At 33.0% G+C, this 13,226-nt stretch overlaps 1 protein-coding gene across 1 annotated transcript; it reads left to right on the top strand.

The window, feature by feature from the left end:
- LOC107628524 (cytochrome P450 83B1-like) lies at window positions 3,542-5,861 on the top strand. The gene is made up of 2 exons (XM_016331168.2): window positions 3,542-4,539; window positions 5,020-5,861. Exons 1-2 carry the CDS (start codon window positions 3,640-3,642, stop codon window positions 5,650-5,652), a joined length of 1,533 nt encoding a protein of 510 aa, XP_016186654.1. The 5' UTR covers window positions 3,542-3,639; the 3' UTR covers window positions 5,653-5,861.

Genomic DNA, 13,226 nt, shown 5'->3' with positions numbered 1-13,226 from the left:
ACTTGAAATTATTTCTATTTTTTAGTGATAAATCTTAAGATTTTAATTTTGAAAAAGCAGAATAAATCGATCAATCCAAATAATTCGACTTGAATTAAATTTAAAAATAACAACAAAATCTTCACATTTAAACCACACCAAATTATTATATAAAATATTCTCTACATATAAGTTATTTTTCGATACTAGTCCACACAAGTCTCTTTAACCTAATTCATCTCACGCGCCACTATTTAACTAACTTTTCAATCAAAGCGCGAATATATAACTGCCTTTTTTAAAAGGATTTCATTTTCGTTTTCAAATTTTCTCAGTGTTTTCAATCTACGTTCTCTTCCATCTCTGTGTTTCTCTTCATTCGTTCTCTGTGTTCTCTTTCTTCGTTTTCACGATTTCCTTCGTTCTATACGTTTTTGAAATCATGCTCTAAAATCAGTTTTGAACAGTTATCTCGTTGTTGAAGATAATGAATGATTCAAGTTCAAATTGTCAATTAAACCAGAGCGAAGTAAATTATTGTTTTGAATCCAATCAAGTGGCTGAGGTGTGGTTCTTCAATTCCAGTTAATGTTTCATTAATAGTTTATGATTCTGTAGGTGAATAATGTTGTTTTCATTTGTGAAAATTGATGTTCATCGTTGATGGTTTGAATTGAATGTAATATAGAAGTTCTGCATTAAAAAAATATTTTTGTGCATTTACAACAAATTTTGGTGTAAAATTAAGATATTTATGTGTATTGTTTAAAAATTTTTTAGTGTATGTATACTAATAAGTTCTGCATCATTCAAAACTCTTCTTCTCCTTTCTCCTAATCTTTTGCTGCTGCTTCTTCTTCTTCTTCTTTTTCATCATTATTATCATCATATTCTTTTTTTTCTTATTTATCTTTTTCTTCTTGTTTTACCTTCTCAACTTTCTTTTTATTTTACTCTCTTAACAAGAATAAAAACAAAAACAAAAAAAATCAAACAAAGAAAAAGAAGAAACACATAATACTACAAAATTACTTGGAAGAGGATGAAGTGATGAACCTACATTCATTCAACTAAAAAAAAGAAAGAAATAAGAAAAAGAAGAAAAAAATGCAGTATTAATTTTTTTTTTGTGTATTTGTAGCTAATTTTGGTATAAAACTAAGATATTTATGTGTATTATTTAAGAATTTTCGGTGTATGTGTGCTGATAAATTCTGCATAATTCAAAACTCTTCCTCTTTCTCCTCCTCATCTTCTATTGCTTCTTCTTTTTTTTTCATTATCATCATCATCATTATCATTTTCTTCTTCTTTTTTTTCTTATTCATCTTTTCCTTCTTGTTTTACCTTCTCAAGTTTCTTCTTGTTTTACTCTTTTAACAAGAATAAAAATAAAAAAATCAAATAAAGAAGAAAAAAATATATAATGGTGCAAAATTACTTGAAAGAGGATGAACTTACATTCATTCAACTAAAAGAAAGAAAGAAATAAGAAAAAAAGAAAAAAAAATGCAGCACTAAAGAAAATATTTTTGTGTATTTGCAGCAAATTTCAGTTTAAAACTAAGATATTTATGTGTATTATTTAAGAATTTTCGGTGTTTTTGTACTGATAAGTTCTGCATAATTCAAAATTCTTCATCTTCCTCCTCCTCATCTTCTGCTGTTGCTTCTTCTTTTTCATTATTATCACCATCTTCTTCTTCTTTTTTTTCTTATTCATCTTTTCCTTCTTGTTTTACCTTCTCAAATTTCTTCTTGTTTTACTCTTTTAACAAGAATAAAAACAAAAAAATTAAACAAAGAAGAAGAAGAAACACATAATGCTGCAAAATTACTTAGAAGATGATGAATTTATATTCATTCAACTAAAAGAAAGAAAGGAATAAGAAAAAAAAGAAGAACAAAATGCAGCATTAAAGAAAATATTTTTGTGTATTTGCAATAAATTTCGGTATGAAACTAAGATATTTATGTGTATTGTTTAGGAATTTTTGATGCTTTTGTGCTGGTAAGTTTTGCATAATTTAAAACTCTTCCTCTTCATCCTCCCCATCTTCTGTTGCTTCTTCTTCTTCGTCTTCTTATTTCATTTTCTCACACTTCTTTTCGAATTCAGCTTCGAAACTTCTTTCACTTTTCGCGAAGATTTTGAAAATTTTTTAAAGATTTTGATTATTGTTTGAATTTTGAGTGTTGCGGTTTTGATTGAGGGAGAAGAACCGTTTATCATAATGGTTTTCGCGCTATTCTAGAGTTGGAGAAGCGTGTATTTACTCGCAATCTAAACTAATGGTTGTTTTTGTTGGATTTGGACCAACTTATATGTCAAAAAAACTTGTATATGTAGCAGCTTTGTTATTATATACTTCGAATTGGGTTAGTTTTTTTAATCGATTCAAATCGCACGGCTTATCAAGATGGATGATGACACTAGCGAGTTGTTTTAGTTTTTGGAACTGTTTTGCCAGCACGCACGCCATATTCTATTTAATTGGCCATTAAAAATCTAAGCAAAATAGAGTTCCTGGAATATATGATGGTTCTTGAAAATTTGTGATATGCTGTTCTTGTTGTTTTTTAATCTATGTATACACATCAATATTTATAATAAAGTATTAGTAGACGCTCTCATCTTACATAAGCCTTTCAACTTTATAACTAGGCTAGCACTTCCAGCCAAATTTACTATTATTAGAATCTTTTTAACTTCTAATTAATTACCATATGTTGTCACTTTATTTTTATTATATATATATGTGCAGTGTCTTACTCACTTTTTCCTATTGTTGAGAAAATTAAAAATAACTCTACGTTAATTTAATTGTTACCATCAAGAGTAATTGTTTAGAAATTGAATTGAACCGTATCAATATTATTTTAACTGGTTTGAAAATTATATCAAATTACTTTTAGATAGCAACTTGGTTTTAAACCGGTTTATATTAAAAAAAACCAATTTTTTAGCATATCAAAAATTGATTTTAACCGGTTAATATATAAATAATCAATCAATTTTAACATCGATGTAGTCGGCCTAATGCAAGCAGTCAGGGCAATTTAGAAGAGAAATGATGCTCTTTAGTGAAATCAATTTTATTTAGTTTTAAGTAAAAAAAAAAAAGTAGTTTTTAATAAACTATTTTTTCATAAAATGTTGTGGCGGTTTTAGTTCAGTCTTTTACTTAGGAATACTGATTTATCTAAAATAACTTGATTTAGTTTCAGTTTTTAATTTGATTAATTTGGTGTTTATATATACATAACTCAAAGAAAGTTGAGTATACACGTGTTCCATCGTCGATATATACATCAAGCTTAATTATCCCATTGAGAATGGTTACAAGTTTATCATGACCACACATATTTAGAAAACAAATTTGACAGATCAACTAATGTTTTCAATCAAATCAAACTCTATTATTATTGCAAGTTGGCCATAAGCACTGTGTAAAAGCATTATTCTTAGTAATTATGATAGATATATTATTTTATTAAGCTAGCTTGGCCTATATAAAGGCATCAATATTGTAAGGAGTATATAATATATACTTAACTTATGTATTGAAGAAAAGCTTCTTGTCTCCTCTATTTTTTTCTTGTGAGTGTTGGTGAGTTTGAGAGTGCTAAACTTTTAATATCTCATTTATATTATTGAAAATGGAGTTACCACCACTTCTAATTTTCTACCTAGCAATAATACCTATGTTTCTATTTCTCATCTTCCAATTCTATAGGACTCTTAAGAATAATCCATCTTTTCCTCCTGGTCCTAGAGGCCTTCCCTTAATAGGAAACCTTCATCAACTAGATAACACCATTCTTCACCTTCAACTATGTCAACTCTTCAAGAAATATGGCCCAATTTTCTCCCTTCAATTAGGATTAAGGCCTGCCATTATCATTTCCTCATCAAAACTTGCCAAAGAGGTACTAAAAAACCATGATCATGAATTTTGTGGAAGACCAAGATTACTTGGCCAACAAAAATTGTCCTATAATGGCTTAGATATTGCATTCTCTTCATGTGGTGATTATTGGAGAGAAGTTAGAAAAATAAGTGTTACACATGTCCTAAGTGCTAGGCGTGTCTCAAGCTTTTCCTCAATAAGACACTTTGAGGTAAAACAAATGTTAAAGAAAATATCCAAACATGCCTCATCTTCTAAAGTAACAAATTTGAATGATGCATTAATGTCTCTCACTAGCACTATCATTTGTAGAAGTGCTTTTGGGAGAAGGTATGATGATGAAGGAGCTGAAAGGAGTAGGTTTCATAGTATGCTAAATGAGTGTGAAGAAATGTTCACTAGCTTCTTTGTTTCGGATTACATTCCTTTCTTGGGTTGGATTGATAGAATCAATGGATTGAATAAACGTCTTTATGAGAATTTTAAGGAGTTGGATGAGTTCTATCAAGAGGTGATTGATGAACACATGGATCCAAATAGAAAGACTAATCCGGAAGAAGAGGATATGATTGATGTGTTGCTTCAGTTGAAGAAACAACGTTGGTTTTCCATAGACCTTACTTATGATCACATCAAAGCAATTTTCATGGTTTGAAATCTTTTCTCCCTCTATATCCTTATTTATTCTCTTAAATTTTGATGAATATATATCTTTATTTCAATAACATAGATGAAAGCATGCTGATTATTTGTAACCGTTAGGTGACGAATAATTTTTTTGCTAATATGTAATTAATATTCATATAGAACACCTTTAAACATGAGTGCATTAATATAATGATTTAGTATAATGCTTGAAAATCATAATTTGAGAAATTTAAAGAGTTCTAACTTTTTTTTTTGGCTTAATGCATTTATTTTTTGTGTGCATATATAAATGTCCGTATACAAAAATTAACAATAGAATGTAAAAATTCTAGTGTGTTAATTAATTATTGGAAAAATTTATTTACATTCTAGAATTTATTAAATATATATAATATGAAGAAAAAAAAAGCAGCATTTTTCAGATTTTGCATTTTTAGATATTGGTAAAATATTTTTAAAAAAATTGAATTTCCTTTGGCAGGACATGCTTGTAGGAGCAACAGATACAACAGCAGCTACAAGTGTTTGGGCAATGACGGCTCTAATAAAAAATCCAAGAGTGTTGAAGAAAGTTCAAGAAGAAATTAGAACCACACTAAGAAGCAACAACAACAACAACAAGAAAGATTTTTTAGAAGAAGATGACATTCAAAAGTTGACCTATTTCAAGGCAGTAATAAAAGAGACACTAAGGTTGCATTTACCATTGCCATTGCTTCTACCAAGAGAAACCAAAGAAGCTAGCATCATTGATGGCTATGAAATTCCATCCAAGACATTAGTGTACATAAATGCATGGGCTATACATAGAGACCCTGAGAAGTGGAAGGATCCAGAAGAGTTTTATCCAGAGAGATTCTTGTTATTAGACAAGAACATAGATGTTGGTGGACAAGATTTTGATTTGATTCCATTTAGTTCTGGTCGGAGACAGTGTCCAGGGATGCATATGGCAATTGCGGCATTGGATCTCATACTTGCTAATCTTCTTTATTGCTTTGATTGGGAGTTGCCAGATGGAGTTCAAAAGGAAGATATTGATACTGAAGCCTTACCTGGACTTGTTCAACATAAGAAGAATCCTCTTTGCCTATTTGCAAAACCCTTCATGTAATAATGGTAATAATAATAAGGTTATCATATATGATGATTGTAATAAATTAAATAATTTGGCCTTTAGGTGCTGCTTGTTGGAGCTTTACATGTGAATAATTATTATATCAAATTTGCAAAGTTTGGAGGTGTGGTTGTTGAGATGAAAGGCCTTGTTCTTATTTACTCGTACACAGTTCTGTTACACATCTAAGTTTTTTTTATAACTAAGTCTTATTTACTTTTACTATATGCAACGTATACACATGCGTGCTTCACTAATATAAACATATCCTCATTTTTCTTCGCATTCCTCTTTTTTCTTCGTATTCTTCCTTCTTTTTTTTCGTGTGTTTTTTCTTCATCGTCATTCTTTTATTGCTGCTGTTATTAGTGCATTTTTTTTCTTCCTTTTCTTGCTAAAAATTTTGCAGCATTGATTTTTCTTCTTTTTTATTTTATTCCTCTTAAGAGAATGAAACAAGAAGAATTATGTGAAAATAAAATAAGAAGAAGATGAAGAAGAAGAAGTAATAGAAGATGAGTAAGAGAAAGAAAAAGAATTTTGAATTATGCAAAACTTATCAAAATAAAAATATATCGAAATTTCTTAACATTAACACATAAATTTCTTAGTTTTTACGCCGAAATTTTTCTACAAAAGCACAAAAATGTCTTCTTTAATGCTGCATTTTTTCTTTTTTTTTTTCTTATTTCTTTCTTTCTTCTAGTTGAATGAATGTAGATTCATCCCCTTCTTAATAATTTTGCAGTATTATGTGTTTTTCTTTTTTTTTAGTTCTTATTCTTGTTAAGAGAGTAAAATAAGAAGAAATTTGAAAAGATAAAAAAAAAAAATAAATAAATAAAAAAAAAAGATAATAATGATGATAAAAAAAAGAAGAACAAGCAAAAAAAAATAAGATCATCCACTCCACTTTCAATCTTCTCGGCACATAACATATTGTCCACAAATCAAAACAGTCCTTGTAATTTCCTGACCACACCCAATACGACCCCAAAGGAGTTCAGAAAACTACCCTAGACCCTCTAAGATATGTCACAAGCAAAGAATAAATAGTGAACACCACTTTCACTCCACAGAATACATAAAACGCAAAAGCTTGATCAATGATATCATATTTACTAAGTTTATCCCTAGTATTAAGTTTTTTCAAGATAACAAATCAAGTCAGCAACTCAACACGAGGTGGCACAAAACTTCTCCATAAGTTCTTCGCAACGTTGCACATATTTGGCTCCTCCTTTTTCCCTCTACTCTTATAGAAAACTTGTAAAAAATATTTCAGAAAAAATTTTCCACTACTGTCATATTTCCAGCATAACTTGTCAATTTCTTCTATAAAAAAAAGCCTACTCTTAGCAAAATCTGTCGAAAGTCATGCAAGTTGGTTTCTTCCCATACTTTTAACGGTCTTCTCCATTGCAAACTCCATTTTTACGACAAGCCATTTCACAACTCACACTAACTAATAACACAATCTTTATTAATAGCTTGCATAAACAACCTTGAAAATAAATCATTTAACACCTCTTCTCTCGCCTATCTGTTATTCCAAAACGTAGTCTTATTGCCATCTCCCACTACAAGTTGCACACATTCCATCACTACAAAAAAAAGGTTTGTCGCTATACTTTTTTTCTTATCACGCTTTAAAAGAGTAGCAAAAAAAAGTCAATGGTCACGCTTTTAGAAGGGTAGTAATTGATTAGAGATTTGGCCACTCTTTTTCTTGCCATGCTTCAAAAACGTGTCGAAAGAGGTCAATGGTATACTTTTATAAGGGTGGTGATTTATTAGAGATTCGGCCACGCTTTTTTTTTATTACACTTCAAAAATATGACCATAGAGAACAACAGGCACACATGGTCCTCTTCTATCCCAACAGCAGCATTAGTCCTAACATTATAGCCCCAATTCTACTTTCCTTGAGCCTGTCCTAAAGAAGCACAAACTGGAGAGATTGAAGCAAAATGTAAGAAGATAATCACACAAAATTACAAAATTTGAAGTATGAGAAAGTCATTAGGAATTAAATTATTAATTGTTATATAATTAATTTTTTTAACTATAATTGTAGCATGTAAATAACTCATGTAATTAAATAAAAAATCAATTCATTTTATACTTTTTTTTTTATTTTCTCCCCTTTTTTTAGTTTGACAAAGGAATAAGCCGCGCTTTGAATGCGTCGCAAAAGGTTCTAGTTGGCAAGGCACGCTTTATGTCTCCTATCGACACGTTTTCGAAGGGTAGCCAAAACCAACTCAATCGGCACGTTTTTAAAAGCGTTGCTGTATGTACACTTTTCTTAAACGTGACAATAGATGAAAGCGTGGCAAAAAATAAATTGTACCAATAGATCGATAAAAGCGTGGTGATAGAACAACTATTACACTCGCGGATGTGATCCTTTCAAAAGCGTACCGATAACTCAAAAAACATGATGAAAAGTTATCGCTACGCTTTTTTCGCATCTTTGACACGCTTTAAAAGCATGGCAAGAACTAATTTTTTTTATAGTGCATAAAGATCCTTACTAGACATCTCTCGATCGATTTTCTTCAGATCAACAATATCTGACCAGAAACTTCCTTACTCTTTACTCATGGATTAAAAATCAGAACATCACTTCTAAGGTTATTGTAATATTTTTTGAGATATTTTTATAAATTTAATTTTGATATCAATTTCCCTTCTTCCTACTCTCTGACCCTCCACCCCAAATCTCATCCCATCATCATCATCAGTTCCCACCTTCATCTTCTTCTTCTCATAACAACCCTTCTTCTCATATCTTCTTTCTTCTTCATCTTCTTCTTCTTCTCATTCACAACAACCCTTCTTTTTCTTCTTCACTTCCATGCGGTGCAGAGAAGGTCAAGCCCGTCCACTATCGGAGCGGCCATGGCCTAGGATGCAGATCTTCTGGAAGAGCCAACCGGTGTCGAAGCCGGATCCGTGGGTTATGAAGACCGTGGCGGTGGGTCCCTTCTCCTCTGCTTCTTCCTCATCCTCACATGGATCTCCTTCACCATCCATCATTCTTCTTCTTCCTCCACCGTCTGCGTCCAACACTTTCCGTTGCCACTAATGGAATCAGCCCGTGACACCAACAGAGATGGGAAAAAAGAAAAGCAAAATTGGAAGGAGAAGAGAAAGGAGGGAACGACAAGAAGAGGGTCTGGAATGAAAAATATCACTTCTGAGTAGTTGTTGTCATTGAGTTGTTGCTGCCAAGTTTTTTTCCTCCTTTTTCACTTCAAAATTGAGTTGTTGTTGCTATTGATGCAGTCAAAGACCAGAGAATCATTCCATTTTGCTTAAAGCATGCCAGTCTTGTTTGAGTCGCTACTCATGCCCGATTTACCAGGGTCTTCTATGTAATACCAATTAGTGGAAAAAGAAGGGTTTGATCCTGGTTCGGGTATCATAACAGCTTATTCTATCTAAGAGCATATTCTATAAAATAAATTTCTGTGCCAGTATGCTCGCATTGCCCGTTGACATCTTCGGGTGTCTACTTCCAATAATGGATCTATGGGTATTCAAAGTAGAGTTTCGAGACTTCGTTCTTTCAGTTCTGCAAGCTTTCTTGATATTTCTTCGTTAGCCTTTTTTAATTCAGCTACCAGTGAATCCTGTTATTTGAGGAACTCTGCATCTTTTTTCTTTTTATGGATGGATGAAGAATGGTGTGGTGGTGGTAGTGGTGATGACTGATGATACAGAGGGATAGTGGTGAGTATGGAGAGAATTTTTTTATTTTTGTTTAAGGATAAAATTGTCCGAAAAATGTTATTTATGAACAAAAGGACGATTTTATAACGTTTTGTAATGTTGGGGATGATTTTAATAAGAAAAAAAGATCGATTTTGTAATGTTGGGGATGATTTTAATAAGAAAAAAAGATCGAAAACGATTTTGATTTTGACCTCAGACCTTAGGGACGAAAAAAATACTTATCCCGATTTTATACTATTGTATCAAAATAAAAACTCTATTTTCGTATCTGAAAAAATTGTTACCGAATGTTTCATGTTTATGTACTAATATATCATATGTTTAGTACATCTATCAATTCATATATTATTATATAATTTTCACTTATGTTTTAAGTATAAAATATTTAAAAGGAGTATTATATTCAAATGAAGCACCTTTTCAAAGTCAATCGCTGTAATTTTTGAAAAAACAAAAAGTATAGAAAAAATTATTCAAATTCAATAGCTAAAAAACTGAAGATCCATCCTCACTTTGAGAAAATTACATTATAGCGAATATTTTTTTTTATTGACAACATCTTCATTCTTTAGACACTTTTTATATATTTTATTTAAGAAATTAAAATACTAATTTAATCCTAATATTTGAAGTAAATTCTAATCTCATCTTTAATATTTGAAACATTTTATTCTTATCTTAAATATTTTATTTTATTTTATTTTAATCCTCTTGTCTCTCATTCTACTCTTCAGCTAAGCTGCTTCTGTTTCTTACAGCCTAAGTGCTGATACCTTCATGGTATCAGAGCTCTTGGCTCCATAGCTTCCGTGAACAACTAAAGCAGAATCAAGATCAGTCAAGAATCATAGATCAGGCAAGAATCATGGCTCAAAATTTTGTCGCAACTCCCATATCCATGAAGCTGGATGAAAACAACTACTTGCAGTGTTTCTTTTCTCTTGTTTTCTGCAACACATACTTCTTGCTCCCTGGACATTTGTGTGACTTCAGTGACTCTTAATCTGTCACTGAAGTATAGGAATGCCTCAGAAGGGATTGGCTTTGTGAGGATATCAGCTACTTGGACTGTTCCAGGGATATGGTGCACTATTATAGCCTTGCTGTTGACATGGTCTCTCACAAAGTGGAGATCAATTTCGAAATGCTTTGATTTGGAGTGCAGGATGGGGTTTGCAGCTAATAGCATTGCGCTTTGGTTGTCACAGTACAGCAAGGGAGCCTCCTTTGGTGGGAATTGCAGCTCACACAGTAAGTTTTTCACCCAAATCAGTTCGGCTGTCAAGTCTGCCATGCTTCTGTATTCTGCCTCAGTGCTGGATCTTGCCACTGCCGTTTGTTTTTTTGAGGCCCAGGACACTAAGTTTGATCCTAGAAATACACAGTATCCACTGGTAGATTTTCTATCGTCAGGATCTCCAGCCCAATCTGAGTCACAATAGGCAGTAATTCTCATTGAGCTCTGACTTCCATGTTCCTTCTTTAGTTGCAGTCCAAAGTTTGCTGTTCCATTTAGGTATCGAAGCACCCTCTTCACCATTTTCCAGTGACATTCTAAAGGGGATTGGACGAACTGAGCTAGTTTGTGCACACTATAGGATATTTCCGGCCTTGTTACAGTCAAGTATTGTAAGCTGCCTACTATAGACCTGTAGAGTGCAGGATCATCGAACTTGGCACATCCACAAGCCGATAGTTTAGTAGTGGATGGCAGAGGAGTGTGGCAGGGGCTGCAGCCTACCATGTTGGCCTTTCCCATTAGTTCTTTTATATACTTTTGTTGGGTGAGTATTAGGTCACCATTGATTGTCTTTGATACTTGAATTCCAAGAAAATAGTGCAGGCTTCCCATGTCTTTCAGAGAGAACTTGGCATTCAGCTGCTTTATAACCTGTTTGATTGTATCTTCAGATTCTCCTGTGACTATTATGTCATCTACATAAACCAGCACAAATGTTTTTGCTCCATTGAGATTGCTCACAAATACAGACACATCAGACTTGATGGATTTGAAACCAATATCTCTCAGCCCAGTGGCCAGTTTGCAATACCATTCCCGTGGTGCTTGCTTTAGGCCATAAAGGGCTTTTGTCAGTTTGCACACTAGAGAGTCACCCTTTTCATAGCCTTGAGGCTGTTTCATGTACACCTCTTCTATCAAATCACCATGTAGAAAGGCATTGTTAACATCAAGTTGCCTTATTGGCCAAGAGTTTGCCAAGGCAATGGACAGAATTATTCTTATGGAGGTAGCTTTCACTACAGGGCTGTAGGTTTCTGTGAAATCAAAGCCTGGCCTTTGAGAATAGCCCTGAGCAACTAGCCTTGCTTTGTATCTTTGGAGGGATCCATCAGAGTTATATTTTGCTCTGAAGACCCACTTACTTCCTATGGCTTTTCTGTTTGGTGGTAGCTGAACTAGCTTCCATGTGTTGTTCTTCATCAAGGCTTCATATTCTAGATCCATTGCTGCTTTCCATTCTGGTCTATTGAGAGCTTGTTTCACACTCCTTGGTTCCACACTTGCTTGAAAGACTCTTGGCTTTACTATGCCTGCCTTGCTTCGGGTTGTCATGGGATGGGTATTTGTAGTTGCTGATACTTGAGGAGTTGGTTCAGAACTTGTGAGTACAATCTCTATGTCATTGATTGGAATTGGAGTTCGAGTTGAGGACACTGCTACTGGTATTTGAGGGCTGCTTGCTGGTTGTGGTTGAGGAATTATTGGTTGCTGTGTAGTAGCTGGCACTGTTGCTTGCGGAACACTCATGGGTAATGATCTTGAGGAGTTGGTTGGACTTAATTGAGGTGTTGAGCTTGGTGACACAATTGTTGGTGTGGGGACTGGTGTTGGCTGAATTTGAGCTGGAACTGGCTGGATTATTTGAGCGCAGTGATATTAGCTGCAAACCCCATCCTGCACTCCAAATCAAAGCATTTCGAAATTGATCTCCACTTTGTGAGAGACCATGTCAACAGCAAGGCTATAATAGTGCACCATATCCCTGGAACAGTCCAAGTAGCTGATATCCTCACAAAGCCAATCCCTTCTGAGGCATTCCTACACTTCAGAGACAGATTAAGAGTCACTGAAGTCACACAAATGTCCAGGGAGCAAGAAGTATGTGTTGCAGAAAACAAGAGAAAAGAAAACTAGAGATGATGATAGGAGCACGTGTATATTATGCAGTTATGATCAGTTGCAGTTAGTTAGTGTCAGTTGCAATTAATTAGTGTTTCAGTTAGTCAGTTACTCTTAGCTAATTAGCTGTTACTGAAGCTTCTAGAAAAACCACCACCAGCTACAAATAGATAACACACTTCTCTTGTAACTCAACTCTTGATTCATTGTTCACTCTGTTCAATAACAGAACCTTCTTCTTCTCTCCATCCCTCACTCTTCACCCTTCTCCATGTCTCTCATTCTACTCTTCAGCTAAGCTGCTTCTGTTTCTTACAGCCTAAGTGCTGATACCTTCACCTCTTATCAAAATTAAGTTTTTTTTTTCAAATTTTTTCTCTATTATTAACTTTTTATTTCTCTTATTATTCTAACACTTATACTTTTAAATCACTGTAATGACCACTATAACTACTACAAGTACAATTTTTGCCGCTACCTACAAAAAATTTATACATTAAGAAAAAATATTCTTTAGAAGAAAAATGTTAATTTTGACTAAAGGATCGAAATAGGATAAAATAAGACATTTATGATAAAAATAAAACGATTCAAATATTAGAGACAAAATTAATTAAAAAATAAATCAAACATTAAAAACTAAAATAATATTTTAATTTATTCAGAAAATTATTACATAGATATCTTT

The sequence above is a fragment of the Arachis ipaensis genome, chromosome B02, assembly GCF_000816755.2.
Source record: "Arachis ipaensis cultivar K30076 chromosome B02, Araip1.1, whole genome shotgun sequence".
Taxonomy (NCBI): Eukaryota; Viridiplantae; Streptophyta; class Magnoliopsida; order Fabales; family Fabaceae; genus Arachis; species Arachis ipaensis.
Note: the sequence above shows the minus strand (reverse complement) of the source record. Positions and strands in the feature narration are given on the sequence as shown.

Coding starts and splice junctions, on each gene's coding strand:
- LOC107628524 (XM_016331168.2), top strand. CDS start 3,640: ATGGAGTTACCACCACTTCTAATTTTCTACCTAGCAATAATACCTATG. Junction 4,540..5,019: donor ACATCAAAGCAATTTTCATG/GTTTGAAATCTT, acceptor TTCCTTTGGCAG/GACATGCTTGTAGGAGCAAC.